Raw genomic sequence first — 16577 nt, forward strand, 5'->3', positions numbered from 1 at the left:
AAGCCGTTGTACATCACTCTGGCACCACGGATCACCTCACTCTGGTCCCCTTTCAGCTGCAAAGTCATTTTAGCTGATGCTCAGAGCTTTCAGGGTTGGGTGCCAAAGAAAGGCAGCTTGCTGTCCAAAGCAGGGAAATTCTGGCAGCCTTAAAGGTCTTCTAAAATGAATTGTCAGGATTTCTGTTACTGTCTAGATAAACTCTACAAAAACACAGATTCTACAAGAAAACATGAGAATGAGAAGCTTTTCACAAAAAGAGTGATGACCAAAACAAAAGGTTTTACCTCAAGTGATAGCCAATTCCCCATTTTCTCTTCAAGTAGAGGGATGAGCCAACACTCTGTAATCTCCCACAGGAGAGGAAAGCTTTCCGATCTGAGGAGGAGGGAATGCAAAGGATTTAGGGGGATTTACAAGAGTGCAGCAGACTGACCTCACTCTGCTCCTTCTGAACTCAGCAGACATTTAATAATAAATCGAGAGGAGTAAAGCCAGGCCAGCCCTGAATTTTTTAATTTTTAAATCAGTGCCTTTCTCCTCAACATCATGGTTAATTCTTTCAGTTCTGCATTCTTGTGGGCTTGTAGAGAATTTCCCACGCAGCACAGGAACAATATGGAAATGGGAACAGCGGCAAGTGAATCCAGGAAAATAAACCAAGTTTTACTGACACACAGACAAATCCAGATAAAGTGGAAGTGCTTTATACTAGATAAGACTGCTTTATCCTGGAGAGGAGCATGAGCAAAGCCTTGGAGGGACGCACCAGCCCAGTTTAAACCTTTGCCTAGCTCGGCTTGGGTGGTCACTGTCAGACAAAACATGTCCAGCGAGCACCAGCCGTGCCGCAGTGGGACCCACACGTGGGCTGTGCCCTGCAAACCCCTGTGTGCACCCCAGGGTGCCAGTCTGGGCTCACCAGCCTGAGTGTCTGCCTCCTCCATGGACTGGGTGGCGACCAGCGTCACGCGCCCGGCGCGGCGCTCCCGCAGCAGGCTCCAGACGTGGTGCCTGGAGCAGGGATCCAGCCCCGCCGTGGGCTCGTCCAGGAGCAGCACCTGCAAAACACAACGAGGTCAGAGCTCCCCACGCCCCAGCCTGTGGGAGAGGTTTGATGTGGGAGTCCAGAGCTTCCCTCTGGCTGCCCTGGCTGCCCTGGGACCCTGGCAGGGGTCAGGAACCCCCTGGACAGAGCCCCTAGAGACACTGGCTGTGATCTCTGGCCATCGAAAAGAGTTTTCAATCTTACAGCATGAATTACCAGCTCTGAGGGTTTGATAGAAGTAATAATTAAGTGTGGCACGGGTGCAAAAGTAAAATTTCAGGATTCTAGATAAGAGGTTCAAAGGAGACAAAATAGAAGAAATTAAGTGTGCCTTGTCCTTTTTCTCCTTCTTCATGCCCTCCATGTCTCACTGTGGTGTTGGCATTTTTCTGTTGGTTCAGGCTGGGGACACACTGTCCAACGTAGGTGACAGATATTGGCACGTTATTGTAAATGCAGCCCAGGGAGTTTCTGGTATTTAATGTTTGTCACATCCCACTGAGGGCAGAGCCCCACACGCTGCCCTGCAGGACAGAGCTGGGCAGGGCAGCAGAACATGTGAGAGATAAACAGAATAAACAACCTGGAAACCAGCACAGACCAATTCTGGCTTCTGCTTTGGCAGCAGGGCAGAAAGACAGAGACTTTCTACGATCTTGGAATCATCAATAACACAGATTTTTACATTTTTACATCAACTTCTGTGAGCCAGAGAGGAGTTTGATAAGAGGATCCATGTTTTACCCTGGAAGAATTTCCTACGAAGGTCGCTGACACAGAAACCAAGAAAGAAAGAAGGATAAAGAGGAGTAACCTGCTGCTGTCTGTTCCAATGAGCACTTTGTTTGTCTTTCCTGACCAATGAGCAAACTTATGAGTAAGAATGTATAAAAAGCATGCATGCTAACAACAGGTTTGAAGCCTTCTGAAAATGGAGTGTTTTGCTTTGTATTTTGACCTTCTCAACTACAACACCCACTGTGTTCACCAGCTCAGCCCCACGCTTGCATCACTTGGTTTCATGCTTTTGATGGTCTCACTCAGAGAAGAGAATGCATCCTCAAGTGTGGCTCGTTTTTACTGCTCCTTCTCCTGTTGTAATACTGCCACCCTTCTAATTAAAAGTATGGCTCTGATGGAACCAGATTTCCCAATCCTTCCAATAAGTGAATTATTAGCCTGGAATAGCAGGAAAGCCCAACAGTCTCTGTGCCAAATCGAAATGCAAAGCTACATCCAAAACAACACGTGCTGTGTGTGCATAAACACAACCAGTCCCTACCTGGGGATTCCCTAAAATTGCAATTCCGAGAGACAATTTTCGTTTTTGTCCCCCACTCAGGGCTTCAGCACAAACGTTCTGAACGTCGGTGAGGTCCATCATGACGAGAACTTTCTGCACCTTGGGAACACAAGAAGACAAGAGTCACATTTCCAAAGCACTGGTCTGAATTCCTAAATGGCTACAAATATTCCAAATTCAAGATTTCAAACTTATCCACCCATAGTGGCTTTGCTTGGAGATAAATAAGACAAGTCTGAGTTTTAACTCATGACATGAGGATAAGAAACAATTGGAAAACCACTTTGCCACTAAATCAGGATTGTTCTCATTTCCACAGAACAAGATGCAGGTGATCATCTTTTATCAATAAAACACAAAGTGCCCAAGAGGCCATAAAAGAGAAGTCAGTGGATGAGAAGCCCATACCAACCTCTTCATCTACTTCCTTCCACTGAATCCCCTTGATGTGAGCAAAAATCCTCAGGTTTTCCTTCACCGTTAAGGCTTCAAAATGCAAATTACTTTGGGGGCAAATCCCAACCTTTTCCTGTATTCCTTCCATATTCCACATTTCAGAAGCATTGTAGTTGTAGATCATTGCAGAACCTGCGCAGAGGGGTGAGTGAAACACCTGACATTAATTCCAGCACCATGGATGTTTTGCAAGTGTTCAATTAAAAATTAAAAAAAAAACCAAAAAAGCAAAGTAACTGGATAGCCCAAAGATTTATTACCTTTCAAGAATATTTTAGAGCAGCAAAACCCTCCCTTACAAATAAAACCATATTTCCTACAGGTGTGCAGCTCATGGAAAGCACCAGGTCATGCAGATAGAGAAATGACCACAGTGCACACACGAGGGATCCATTATCCCTGGAGCTCGTGCAGAAGGAGAAATCTGCACTGACAACAACCCAGCACAAATGACTGAGGGAAAATTTAGAGTTTTTTTGCATATTTCCCCCTTACACTTGGAAAAACCAACAGCTCCTCCTCTTCAGCATCCAGGCCCATCATCTCACCTGCTGAAGGCTTGGAAAATCCACTGAGCACATTTAACAGGGCAGTTTTCCCAGATCCACTGTGACCCAGCAGGGCAGTGATCTGGCCTTCATATATATTTAAGGACAAACCTGGAATAAAAACAGGACAACAGTAGGATGGAAGGGAGAGAGAAGTGGAGTTGGAGCTGTAGCTGTTGCCACAGGTGACAGAAGTGACATTTTTTTAGAAGCTGAGTGGCAAAACCCAAAAAGCACAGGTTGGTTCTTCAGGAGTTAGGCCTAAGCTTAGTAAGGAATTATGTCTTCACTGAATTGAGGGAATAAATGTATTATCTTCAATATTTAAAGAACTTTGACTTTAGTTTTCTATGAGGTTCATAACATTTTATTTTAGTGTGGCTCAAGAAGAGTCCTCAGGAAGAGAAGAACCCAGAGCTTTTCTTAGATATGAGATTTCAAGACACATTTCAAAGCAGCCAGACTTTGCCCCTCCTTTTCTTTCTAAAAAAATACTTTGTCTTTTTGTGGGTGGTTCAGGTTGTGTTTGTTTGGTTTTTTCCACTCAACATAGACCTTTGAGGTCATACTGATATTTTAAATATTTTTGTATTTTTAATTTCTGATATTATCACTTGGAGTTCTTGTTAAACAACGGCATTTAACAAATACCCCATGACTTCACTCTGGCTGTGTCAAATATTTGCATTGGCAAATGCTTGGAGAACACAGCTCAGGCAGGGACAGCAGATTTGGCCATAAAATCCCAAGTTTGCCCAAAATAGTTTACATTTTGAAAGGGAGGTTTGAGAGGGGATTTCTAGAGTGGTTCATAACTGCAAGAACACAGCTTTTAAGGAGATTTCTGCTGTTGCAAAAAAAAATATAAACAAGTGATTTTCCTGGAGGGAACAGGGAGATAACGACCTGGTAGAACTTTGCCAGTAATTTACTCCTGCAGAAATAACCATTGCACAATATAATTCAACAGGCCCAGAGGCAGAATTCAGCACAGCCAGTACATTTCCAAACACTTTGGGCTCTTATCTAGTGAAAAATGAATAAAATAATTACAAAGCCTCTCCTTACCCTTTAAAGCTTCGGTGCTCTTGTTGTTCTTCTTGAATATTTTTTTAATATTGTTTAGTCTAAAGAAAAGTAAGCAAGCCATTACTTATTGAATCACAATTTGGGGCTGTTTCCCCTGCCTCAAATTAAACTTTGAAACCTTTTGGGGGAATATTTCCCAACCTCCTCCTCCAACTGGTCCTGCAGAAGGAATCAGAAGGAATCCCTTGATGTAATTAATTTCTGGTGCGTTTAAAGCAGGATTAGGCCCTGTGATTTCCTAAAAGCTGTTTAAAAGGTTTCAAAGCTAAACTTGAGGAATATTTTGTGAGTGAAGGAGGAGGATATAAATGTGGATGTTTAATTAGGAGTGATGACTTAGCTGTTATTATGGCAGATAATAATTTTCTTTCTGGTAACAACCAGAAGGCAGCACCAGCCACGAGCCCACCCAGCCCTGCAAGGATGGACAGTGCAGCATTTTCTGCAGCACACTCTGTGCTTGGAGATGCTGGGGAATGGGAACAGACTCACTGCTGAGAGGGAAATGCAGGAAAGGGAGCTGGAGGATGCTCCACATCCAATAAATGTTCAAATCCAGCTCTGGAGCGGGACGAAAAACTGAACCCCTGGCTGTGACACGTTTGAATTAATCTCATCCACAGTGCCAGCTGCCAGCCTCACCCTCACCAGTGCAGTGTGGCTGTGCTCTCCAGAGCCAAACGATCCAGGCAGAGCTGTATTTTCCTTCCAAAAGGAGCTCCTCACCTGATGGCTTCCTTGCCATCGAAGCCCACTGGCATCGGCTCGGTGTCGCCGCCGAGAACGGGGTCGTGGCTGCTGCCAGCTCTCACCCCCACGTACCCACTGCTGCCCCCGAGCCAGTAGGAGGGTCTCAGGAAGAAGGTAGGAGGATGTGGGACCCCGTACTTGCCTGAATCAGAGGCAGAGAAGGTGAAATATCAACCCCAAAACCTCCCTCTCTCAACTCCAATAAATGCCCAGCCCAGCCACCGCTCCCCCAGCAGTGGAGGATGTGAACTTCCAGCAGAGTGAAAGAATGTATAAACTCTGCAATTTAAATTGTCCATACCTGTAAATGCAGGTGGGGAATAATCACAGCCATTTACAACCTCCTTGGTCCCAAAAAATCAGAACAAGTCCTACAACACCCATCCAACCTCAGTGGTCAGGGCTGTCGGAGCAGGATCCCACTGCAGTTTTCTCTCCTCCCACCACCCCTTTGGTAACTTTCCCTCTAAAAAGCAGGGAATTATGGAAGAAAAAGCAATGAAATTTGCATTTTTCCCCTCACATTTTCACTCACCAGGCAAAACCTTATCAAAGTAGATGGCCAAGAGGAAATACAAGACACTGTCAAGGCTCAGGACGAGGTACAGGTTATAAAAAGGGTACAACTCTGGGCTAAATGCTGGTCCATATTTTTCTAGTTTTACCATCTAGAGGAGGAAAAAAAAAAGAAAAAAAAAATTCAGATGCAACATTTCCTTCAGACAGAAATATTTTGTGTGAGCTACTGCTGTGTCATCACAGCCATTTTCACTCAAAACCAATTCACTCGTGACCACGACGCTGTTTCTAAGGAGGAAAAGGGTTTATTCTGACCACAAGCACCAGAAATGCCTCAGTAAGCTGAATTTCAGACCATGCAGAAGTTACAGAGTGCTGTTTGCACAGACAGCACTTCCAGCCCCCAGTTCCTGCAGCCCCTGGTACCCACCAGCCACATCCCACTGCTCATTTTAGCGATTTAAATCTGTTGCAGTAAAATTTGTGATGCAGTTGAGTGTCCAACCATCTCTGCCACGATTTAACACAAATTTTTTAGATTTTTAGAAGAATTTTTTGGAGTCAAATTTTCTTTTGAAAAGCAGAGTGGGGTGATTTGGCTGTTCTGGTGATGCAGATCGTGGATTTTGCTGCTCTCTGGAAGAATTTTGGGGGCTGAGCTTTTGTGATGCACTGGTTGCATTATGGACATACCGTTGCAAGGCCAGCTGTGAAGGCAAAAGGACTGAAGATGTTTAAAGTCCATTCCAAAGCCCGTGGCAGTTTTTCAAACAACGTCAAAAAGCCCAGTGCCCCAAAGAGGATGTGAAGGAGAAATCCCACAAAGCTGGAAATGTTTGGCTGCTTTAGCAACGAGCTGAGCAGGAAAGTGAAGTGAATCTGCAGCAGAGAAAACCAGTAGTTAGCAGGATGCATTTCTGCTGCAATTAAAAATAAAACAACATGAAAATAGGAGCAAAATCTGAGACCCAACTGGGTTGCAGTTGTTCCCTCCAGATGAACGAGGCTTTGTCTAGCAGACAGCTCTGATATTTAGGGCATGTTTATAAGGACAGACAAATCACTCCCAGCCTCATTTTAGCACCTCTCTTTACTCTGATTTAGAGTCAGAATATCCTGAAATCTAATGTGAGTGGTATAAAAAATATACAAAAGATTACCTAAAATCTAGCCTATAAAAAATAACAATAAATCACAGTAGACTGTTTTTGTTACTTTCTCATATAATTCCAGCCCTAAAAAACTCTGCAGTCTTTCAGATATTTTAATTAGAAAAAAAAAATAAAAGGTGCATCATAGAAGGATAGAAATGTAAACTTACACATGCCATGCCATAAAAGAAATAAAAAAAATACACTTCCATAAAGCTGTTGTGATTAAAAACTTCACTCAGGGTGACCCAGGTCAGCAGGCTGGCTGTGATGGAGACGTACACGGTGTACAGCAAACTCCAGGACAACCTGTAAGAGAAGGCACAGTTACTTCTGAGCATGACAACACTTGCCATGACATAGCCAAAGTGGCATGAATTCAAATATTTTGTATTTTCAACCATTTGCAGACTGGGCAGGTGAAAATATCAGACAGGCACAGGAAGGGTGAGGGTGGAAGGGACACGGAGGGGCGATGTCTCTGCTCAAAAAGGGACATCCCAGCACAGAAATGTGTCCAGCTGGGTCTGGAGTGTCTCCAGGGAGGGACACTCCACACCCTCTCTGGGCAGCCTGCTCAGTGCTTGGTCACTGCTCAGGAAAAAGGTTCTTCCACAAATTCAGGTCTGGCAGCTGCCCAGATGTCTGCAGTGAGGGCAGAAAGGGGAGGCAGAGAATCTGCAGCCAGCACTTCTATCCATGTGCTTTCCTAATGCTGTGAAATATTCACGCCCAGATGGGTTAGGAAGCCTGTTTGGATAGACCCAGTGCCCCTCCTCTGCCTCAGCATTTAGGGGTTTCTCCAGAATTTGTTGTTTCTTCGCTTTTTCTGAGCATTCCACCCATTTTCTGGAGGCAAACCCTGCTGCACACATGCTGCTTCACAAGGAGATCTTCTCCTCTTTTTGGGGAGGAGAAGCAACAAAACAACTACAAAAAAACCTGCCTCAGACCAACAGGCTTGGGAACAAAGCAAAGAGAACCCCAGAGTGGTTTAGACACCTCAAAAATCCCCTAATTCCACCCCTGCCATGGGCAGAGTCACCTCCCACCAGACCAGGCTTGACAAATATACACTTGATAAAATAATCCCTGTAATTACACACTGATTTTGGAGGCTTACCAGAAGGCAATATCTTGCAGACCCATTGCTCTCATCAATATCTTCAGCTTCTTCTTCTCCTTGAGAACTTTCACTGATAAAAAGTGCATATATGGGCAGTAGTTCAGTATGGCACAGATAATGAACCAAAGGTAATCCAGTTTAAACAGAGGTTTCATCACAGTTTGCAGGTGAACTCCAGTAATTGACTTCATTTCTTTCCACACAGAGTGGTTGGTTTTCATCTAAAGGAAATTAGAAATTAAGTTAATTTCATTTCTGCAATGAAATAGCCGACCTCAGAACAAACAGGGGGTTACAAGCATTAAAATAACCAGTAATTAGCATCTTTTTGTGCTGGCTTGCAATAAACACTATTAAATCCTTGTTCCATTCACTGCCTCGAGCCATGAGGATGATCTGTCATTCTTTTACATTTTGAATTACACTAATTATTTAAGAAGTTGCAGAAAATCAGAATCCCAGAATGGTTTGGGATGGAGGACACCCTAAAGATCCCCTTGTTCCAGCCCTCCCACTATCCCAGGGTGCTCCAAGCCCTTTTCAGCTTGGCCTTGGACACTTTTAGGGCTGGAAAAATGAACTGGCTTGGTGTTTCTTTTGGTGTTTGAGTTTTTTTTTCCCCCCTCTATTTTTGGTTTAATCAGTTTGGGTTTTAAGTTTACACAGAAGTGAGGGAAGAACAGCAAATTCCACCATGAGCACACTTACTTCTATGACTGCTGCATCGATGCTGGACTGCACAGAGAGGAAGCCCCCATACCAGTACAGAGGAACCTTACAGTGCTTTGCTGAAAAATCCCAGCAGGTTTCTGTTGGGGAAACAAAATTTTTAAAAAATAATTAATCAATATTAATTAGTACATTTCCATATACACATACATATAAATACTTGTGCATGACATGGGTTTGAAAATGAGTTTTACCTCAGTGTGAGGAAATCAAGATTGGGGTTTACTCAGCCTTTTATTTTCAGTGTGTGGAATCTCTGGCCAGGGACATTAATGCACACACAAGTCTCATTTTCCAGGCATGATTTGATGTGTTAAGGTACAAAAGGGAGAGGCGCAAAAAGGCACTGGATGATCTCTGTGTCCCTTCCAGCCCAAACCATTCTAGCATTCTCTGACTGTGGGTGATATTTATGTTCTTACAGCTTTTTTCTCTGATATTTTTTTTTCCTTTTACAGACACAAACCCTCAAATTTTAACTCATGTTTTTCTCCAGCCAGTTGGCACATGCAGCCTTCATCCCTCTGGGGTGTCACAGCAGCACAGAAATTCAGCTAAACAGTTTTTAATGCCAAATCAAAGCTTGGGGTTTCATTTCTTTTGTTACCTATGTGCTCTAAGCCTTCATCTGGAAACACCGTGCTGCCTATTTGAAATCTGAGAGTGTAGGAGAAGTCATCCTTAAAAACAACACCAATCGTTTCCTCTTCCGAAAGTCCTTTTTCTTCCATTTTTGCCTCATTTTCTACCTCTTCTATTATTACACCTGCCATTAGAAAAAAAAAATTAATATTGAAAAAAAATAATTCTGGTAATAACATTGAAAAATAATGTGGAATAATAGTAATATTGAAGAATAATAATGAATAATAGTAATATAGAATAATAATATAGAATAATCATATAGAATAATAATAATAAATAAGAATAATAATATAGAATAACAATAATAATGAATAATAATACTATTGAATATTAATATTACATAATAATAATAAATAATAACACTATTGAATAATATTATTGAATAATACTATTGAAATAATAATATTGAAATAATATTTAATAATATTGAAATAATACTATTGAAATAATAATATTGGAATAATATTGAATAATATTGGAATAATAATATTGAAATAATGATATTGAATTAATATTTAATAATATTGAAATAATAATATTGAAATAATATTATTTAAATAATATTGAATAATATTGAAATAATAATATTGAATAATATTGAATAATATTAAAATAAAATATTGAAAAAATAATTAATATTAAAAAAACATAAAATCAGCACAGCTGAACCTCTGATTATTCAGACAACAATGAAAATGAGCATCACCACAATTAAATGGGCATCACCACAATTTTTTCCCTCAAAAATCACACGGGACAAATGCTCTTGACCCTCCGTGCCATGAGGGTGGGTGAGGTGCACTTGAGTCATGGAGGAAGATGGATTGAAGAGCTTTTACCCCTCAGCGACGAGCTGGAGGCCACTTTGGCCATGATGGCCCTGGTGGCGCTGGTGGCGGGGGTGAAGATGAGGGTGACCCCCGAGGCGTTGAAGGCGGGGTCGTCCAGGCGCCCCAGGGGTCTGTAGGGGAACTCCTGGCGGGGGTAGGACACGATCAGCCCCGCGGCGTCCCGCAGGATGTAGAGGAAAAGCAGCGAGGCCACCCATTCCTGCAGGGAAAGATGGAGGGACATGCAGGCGTGAGGGGCCCAGGGAGCTGCTGCCGCCTCAGGATTTGGCTTTTCTATTTCTCAGATCAGCGTCACCCTAAAACTCCACAGCTGCCGTGCTCCTGTTTTATCCGACAAAAAATTCCTCTCCGGGCCTGGGAATCAAGGACACCTCAGTGCCTCAGGCCTGGGGAGACGAGAACAACAGTGAACTTGGAGTAAATGACTCCATTGCCTGGAGGATTAACTCCTGATATGTAAATGGCCAAACTTATAATTGTCTGAAAAACTCATGATCATCATTAATTTTAGGTGTAGCCCCTCAGAGGCTTCTGGCTGCCCAAGGTGCATTTATTGAAGGCCTGCAATAAATACCCACTTTTATTCTCTGAATCGTGCCTCTCTTTTAGGTAACCACCCCAAGGCATCAGGGAGGCTCCTCCTAACCCAGCTGTGACCCCACTGCCCAGCCCAGCTCCAGGCCTTTCCCCCGGGCACGAGGGAGAGCTGTTCCACAGGTGTGATGGTTTTCAAATCCCAGCAAGGTTGCAGATGGAAAATATGTTTTCTTAGTCCCGGAGCCAGTGCGGTCTGTGGATAATTTGACACTGGAACCATGAATTGGACATTGTGTTCCTCTGCACAGGGCAGGATCAACAAGCAAAAAGCCAGCAGCCAGCTTTGTCACGAGGCAGATTTGTAGTGTCACAGGAAGAAGGAACTGCTGACATTTCCCAGGGAACCACAGCTGAGCCTTCTCACATCCCCTCACACAAAAACAATGCAACGTGGAAATACTTTGTAGTAGAAATCCTGATTTCCCTTTGGAAGAACAGACACTTGCCTGAAAACTTTTTGACTTCATCCTCCACACCAGAAGAATATTTTTCCACAGGAGAACACAGGTTTGCTGAAATATTTGTGAGGCTTTCTTGGATGCCTCCTGCATTTTTCCAGCTAAGATGGGAAAGAAAATTATATAATTTAGAATAAAACAAGTCACTGGGAGTTAAATACCACTTCAGAGGAAGCCAGTAACATGTCAAAGGGGGAGAACATATCTCCTCAACTTTGGACAACTCAGATTGAAAGGAAATAGACCGAGATCATGCAAGGGAACAGAGAGCTGGGCAGGACTCTGAGCTGGCTCTTCCACATCCACAGGTTCATCCTTCCTCACCCAAATTCATCCTTCCTCATCCAGGTTCATCCTTCCTCATCCAGGTTCATCCTTCCTCATCCAAATTCATCCTTCTTCATTCAGACTCATCCTTCCTCACCCAAATTCATCCTTCCTCGCCCAAATTCATCCTTCCTTGCCCAAATTCATCCTTCCTCACCCAGGTTCATCTTTCTTCATTCAGACTCATCCTTCCTCATCCCAATTCATACTTCCTCACCCAAATTCATTCTTCCTCACCCAGGTTCATCCTTCTTCACCCAGACTTATCTTTCCTTACCCAGATTCATCCTTCTTCATTCAGACTCATCCTTCCTCATCCCAATTCATCCTTCCTCACCCAGGTTCATCCTTCCTCACCCAAATTCATCCTTCCTCATCCAAATTCATCCTTCCTCATCCAAATTCATCCTTCCTCATCCAGGTTCATCCTTCCCCATCCCAAAGAGGCTTTGTGGAACAAGACAGCCGCTCACTTTCCACGTCTCACTGCAGGAAGTGAATTTGTGTCTGGCCTCAGGCTCGTGCTTTGCTGGCAAAGCACTGCTCACGTGCTCTGGGTTCTGAACCAGACCCTGAATCATGTTACAAACACTGGGCAGATGCTAAAAATAACCTAAAATAGAGGCTGCCACTGCCTGTCTTCACCAGGCTGGTAAGAGACAAATTTGTTCTGTTTTCACCCACGTATTAAGGAACTTTAATATAGTTAGAGCAGGGCAGGATTAGAACACCCATGTGCTCCTTAATATCCTCCTAAGTGCTTGGCAGGGAATATTTCTTTGGGATATTTATTTCAGCTCCAGATTTAATCCTGTGGCCCAGGAGCAAGGTCAGAGTGATGGGTTTCACCCCCTTCCCAGGGGAGCAGGGCAGGGAACCTCCCAACACGTTTTTGTGCTTTAATCCTTTCAAATGGCTGAAACCCAAAATAAAAAAAAGCCCAAAATCAAAGCAGCCTCAAAGGCAGAGTGCTCCATTCCCCTTGGACAGCCTTCTTGATTTCTTGGATTGGGCAGCTGGAGTTAATAAAGGGTTCCACTGCTCTGTTGCCATCACTGCTTGTTTTTTGGAATAATTAAATATTTGTGTACTGCAGGAGCAAGGGATCCAGGATCCCAATTTACCTTCTGTGTTATCACAGGGCTTACCTTATCTTATCTCTCTTTCCCTGCCCAAGCTTCCTCCCACACTTCCTCCCTGCTGCCTGCACTGAAGGTTAAAGGTAAATAGGAAGAGATTTCTAGGAAGTGCCACTTTTTTTTTCTTTTTTTTGTTTGGTTTTTTTTTTTGCTCAGGTCTGAATTTCAGTCATGAACTGAAAGCAGCAGCTCAGCCCAGGATGTCTGGGTAGTAAACAAAGTGTGGTGGTATTTGGATAACAAGGAAAACATGATGGTTTTTAAAAGATGCACGGAACCTCTACAGTCACAACAAACAAATTTAAAGTGATGGAGCAGATCTAAAACTTTTTAGAAAATTGTAACCAAGTTTCTACCGGTTTTACTTTACTTTTTGCCTGTGGAGCAAGGAGCAAATAGCACGAGGAGCCAAATATGAAGCCAGGAATTCAAATAAGTGATGCTGCCTAAAAAGGCTGTGGAATTTAACGTTCAGATACCTAATAAATACTATTATTAACTTTAAATTAGGTGTCTAATTAATCTATTAGATAATCATCAAAAAGGTAAAAAATACAGCCAAGAGAGAATCCTCTGTGTGGCCTGAGGCTCAAAACTTCAGATGCAGAAGGCAAAATAAACACTTCAGAAACTGGAGGCAATGATGTTTGGGAAACTTTAATCCCATTAAGAGCACCACTTGTAAGGCTGGATGTCTCCTGGGGCTCATGAAGTGCATCCAAACTTCCTGCTCTCCAGGAACTCCCTGCCAAGGTGTTGCAATCACTTTTCCTGGATCCTGCACGCAGCTCTGCTCTACCAGAAGCCGTCCCAGGAAGGCACATCCCATATAATCCCTTTATTTACTATCTCAGGGAATTCCTCTTTGGCACCTCTTCAGACTGTTTTCCTCTATAAATTCAACTTTCTGAGGTCTGTTTGAAGATGTCCTGCTCACTGTAGGGGGTTGGACTGGGTGACTTTTAGAGATCCCTTCCAACCTGCAGCATTCCCGGAGTTTATGATTTTAGTTCCTAAAATCAAGCTGCTCTTCAGGAGCTCTGGCAGGAGCCTCTCAATTTTGAGTTCAAAGGGAGAAATCCATGGTGCATCTCACACTTCCCAGAGGATCCACTGGCTTTCCTAAAGCCAAGGATGAATCCCTGCACGTGGAGAGTGCAGAGTGCTCTTTCCATCCCCTCCTCTTTGCCAGTTCTTGCTGATTTTTTTGTGTTTGCATCTGATAAATCTGAGACAGATTTGCACTGACTCCACTCCAACTCAGACTGGAACAGGTTGTTTTTTCCTACTCTCAACTTGAAAATAATAACTCTAAGCCTGTCCCTAATGAAAGCTCAACACTTCAGCTCATACAGAGAAGTGAAATATGGGGATTTTGTATTTTTAGACACCTTTAGTGACATCAAGGCAGGAGGAGGAGGAGAGCAAAGGGAGGGATTATCACCCAGTGCTCAACCTGCAGCCACAGGGAGAGCCAAAATCCACACACATCCAGAAAAGCTGAGTATTTTTGCTCCTTTTCCTGTAAAATATTTTGTTGCGAACTTAAAGTCCACCAGAAAACAGAGCTGGAAGGTGCAACTTTTATGCATTCAGTGTCAATAAATAAATACATTTATTTATTAGGAAAAACTCATCATTCCCTCATGAAAACTCAAACCCCGCATGGAGAATTTGTCCATGTCTACTTCTAAATCCATTTTTCCATCTCTACTTCTAAATGAATTAATGAAAAAAAGGAGAAATCTGCGGCTCCTTACCTGTGTTTTCCATGGGGACCAGCTGTCCTCCAGCTCTGAGGTGTCCGGGCTCCTGGTCCCTTTTCAGCCCCAGGGAGGCTCAGCCCGGTGGCCCAGCCCGGTGGCCATGCCCCTCTCCAGCCTGACGTCACCCGGGCAAACCCTCCCAAAACTTCTGGAGCGATGACCCAACCTTGGAACTGCACCTACAACCAGCTGGCCCCGAGCCTGGGGATGTTTACAGCGCGCTTTGGAGGATTCACTGCACTCCTGCAGATGTTCCCGGCAGGCAGCAGACTTGGGGTGGCCTGGGATGGGGTGAACCTTCACTCCTGAGAGGTGGCAAAGCCACTTTGTCCCTGGCCCAGCTCCTCCAGAGGGAAAACTCTGCCCTGTCCCCATCGTGCCCAGAGCCTGACCCAGCAAATGCTCCTTCCTCTGCTGAGACAAATCCTGAACCCCAGATCCAACGGGATTTTAGTTCTGCTTTCTCCTTTCCCAGTCGTTTTGAGCGGGTTTTTTCCCAATTTCCACTCCTTTTAATTGCTTTTCCAGCAGCTGCAGCACAGCTGGAAGCAGGATGGAGTGTGTTGGGCGTTGAAAAACAAAACATCTTTCCAGTGGATCTGCACTCAGAACAGGGAGGTGAGGAAATCAGAGGAGGCAGGGAATCCAAAGGAGCTGGGAGGGTGCACAGCCATGGGATAATTCAACGAGTTAAATGAATTTGACTGTCCCAGAACTTCCACAGCTCGAGGATTGTGCATCTGATTTGCAGAGCTGCCTCAAACCACAAGGTTGTTGCTTAACAAAAGGCTGAGGCTCTGCTGCAGCTGCTGATTTTCTCATTTTCAAGGCATGAGCTCATTTAGGAGAGGAGCAGAAGCGTTTTCTGGCATCTCTTCGTGTTGGGCAATAGGGGAGCAACGGGCAAGGCTCCTCGTGACTGCAGAAAGCTCATCCGAGGTGCACTTCACCAAAAAACAGCACTTTTCTGACCAAAACCTGTCCTTCAGTGTGGCACCCAGCCCTGCCCTGACTGCACATTAGCTACAGAAAAGGCTTTTTCACAGAAAAGACACCTGCTCCAGCACCTCCTGGGGTTCCCCATCCTGCTCCTGGCCCTGATGCTGAAGTGGGACCCCAAGCTCCCAGGGCTTCACTGAGCAGATATTAAAATATCATTAATTGAAGGGGACTCGGGACCAGCCTTTGTGTCTGCCAGGAGGAAGAGAGGAGCTGGGAAGGGAGCCAGGCCCTTCCAGGGGGACATGCCAAGCAGAGGAGAAAGGACAGCAAGAGCTCCAGGAAGCCCTTATCCAAGGGAAATTCAGCATGTTAAATCAGGGACTTTCTGAAAGAAGCATTATAAGAGAACGAATTAATTTTACAGCTTAAAAAACAAAAAGCATGGCACACTGCCCTTCCACAGCATCAGAAACAAAGCAGTATGAACTGCTGGGAACTGTCCCCCAGCTCAGGTTCACCTCCTTTGGGGTTATTTCCTCTCCACTGGGGAGCTCAGGGAGCAAAAACCACTTTTATTTTGCTGCACCCTTCACTGACCCATGAGGCTGGAGGTGAGCACCTCCTCCTCCTCCTCCCCAGCAGGGTCTGTCCATGGACCTGGCAGTCCCACAGGCCAGGCCAGGAGCTGGCAGTGCCCTCCATCCATCCCTCGGAGCACATTCCATGTCCCACCTCCTGCCAAACCTCCCCCATTCCACTGCCCCTCACCCAGGGCTAGCACCCACCCAGCGAATCCCCCCAAGCACAGAAATGAATTGTTCTTTTTTTTTAAGTGGGGTGAATTTCCCAGTGGCTGGGGGTGATTCAGCCCTGCAGATGGACGATGTGCCACGCCAGGAGCACGCAGCTGCCCTGGGGTCACTGCTGGCCCGGAGCTGGGCTGAAGGGACCCGCCTGCGAAGCGCCGCCGCGGGCGGTCGGATCCTCCGTGTCGCAACTCTGCAAAAATCCCCCCAGTTCGGTTTCAAATATGTAAATACTGCAGCCCCAGAGCCTGGCCGTGCCAACATATAATCCCTCTATTTATTTATAATCCCATAAAATCCCTCTGCCTGACCCCAGCCACCCGAAAC

The 16577-nt window shown here is 44.5% G+C and overlaps 1 protein-coding gene across 1 annotated transcript in view; it reads right to left on the reverse strand.

Annotated features, from left to right (window-relative positions):
- The window catches only part of LOC110474452 (ATP-binding cassette sub-family A member 9-like), a 31084-nt gene extending 16480 nt beyond the window's left edge, over nt 1-14604 (reverse strand). Inside the window, 17 exon segments of the mRNA XM_031506402.2 lie at nt 288-378; nt 923-1061; nt 2331-2450; nt 2764-2939; nt 3356-3466; nt 4424-4482; nt 5171-5336; nt 5730-5862; nt 6407-6592; nt 7035-7173; nt 7988-8211; nt 8699-8799; nt 9327-9485; nt 10204-10414; nt 11259-11371; nt 14497-14568; nt 14571-14604. Of these exon segments, the coding sequence (XP_031362262.2) occupies nt 288-378; nt 923-1061; nt 2331-2450; nt 2764-2939; nt 3356-3466; nt 4424-4482; nt 5171-5336; nt 5730-5862; nt 6407-6592; nt 7035-7173; nt 7988-8211; nt 8699-8799; nt 9327-9485; nt 10204-10414; nt 11259-11371; nt 14497-14568; nt 14571-14604 (2234 nt within the window).
- Nucleotides 14605-16577: the final 1973 nt, after the last annotated feature.

Source organism: Lonchura striata, chromosome 19 (assembly GCF_046129695.1).
Source record: "Lonchura striata isolate bLonStr1 chromosome 19, bLonStr1.mat, whole genome shotgun sequence".
NCBI lineage: Eukaryota > Metazoa > Chordata > Aves > Passeriformes > Estrildidae > Lonchura > Lonchura striata.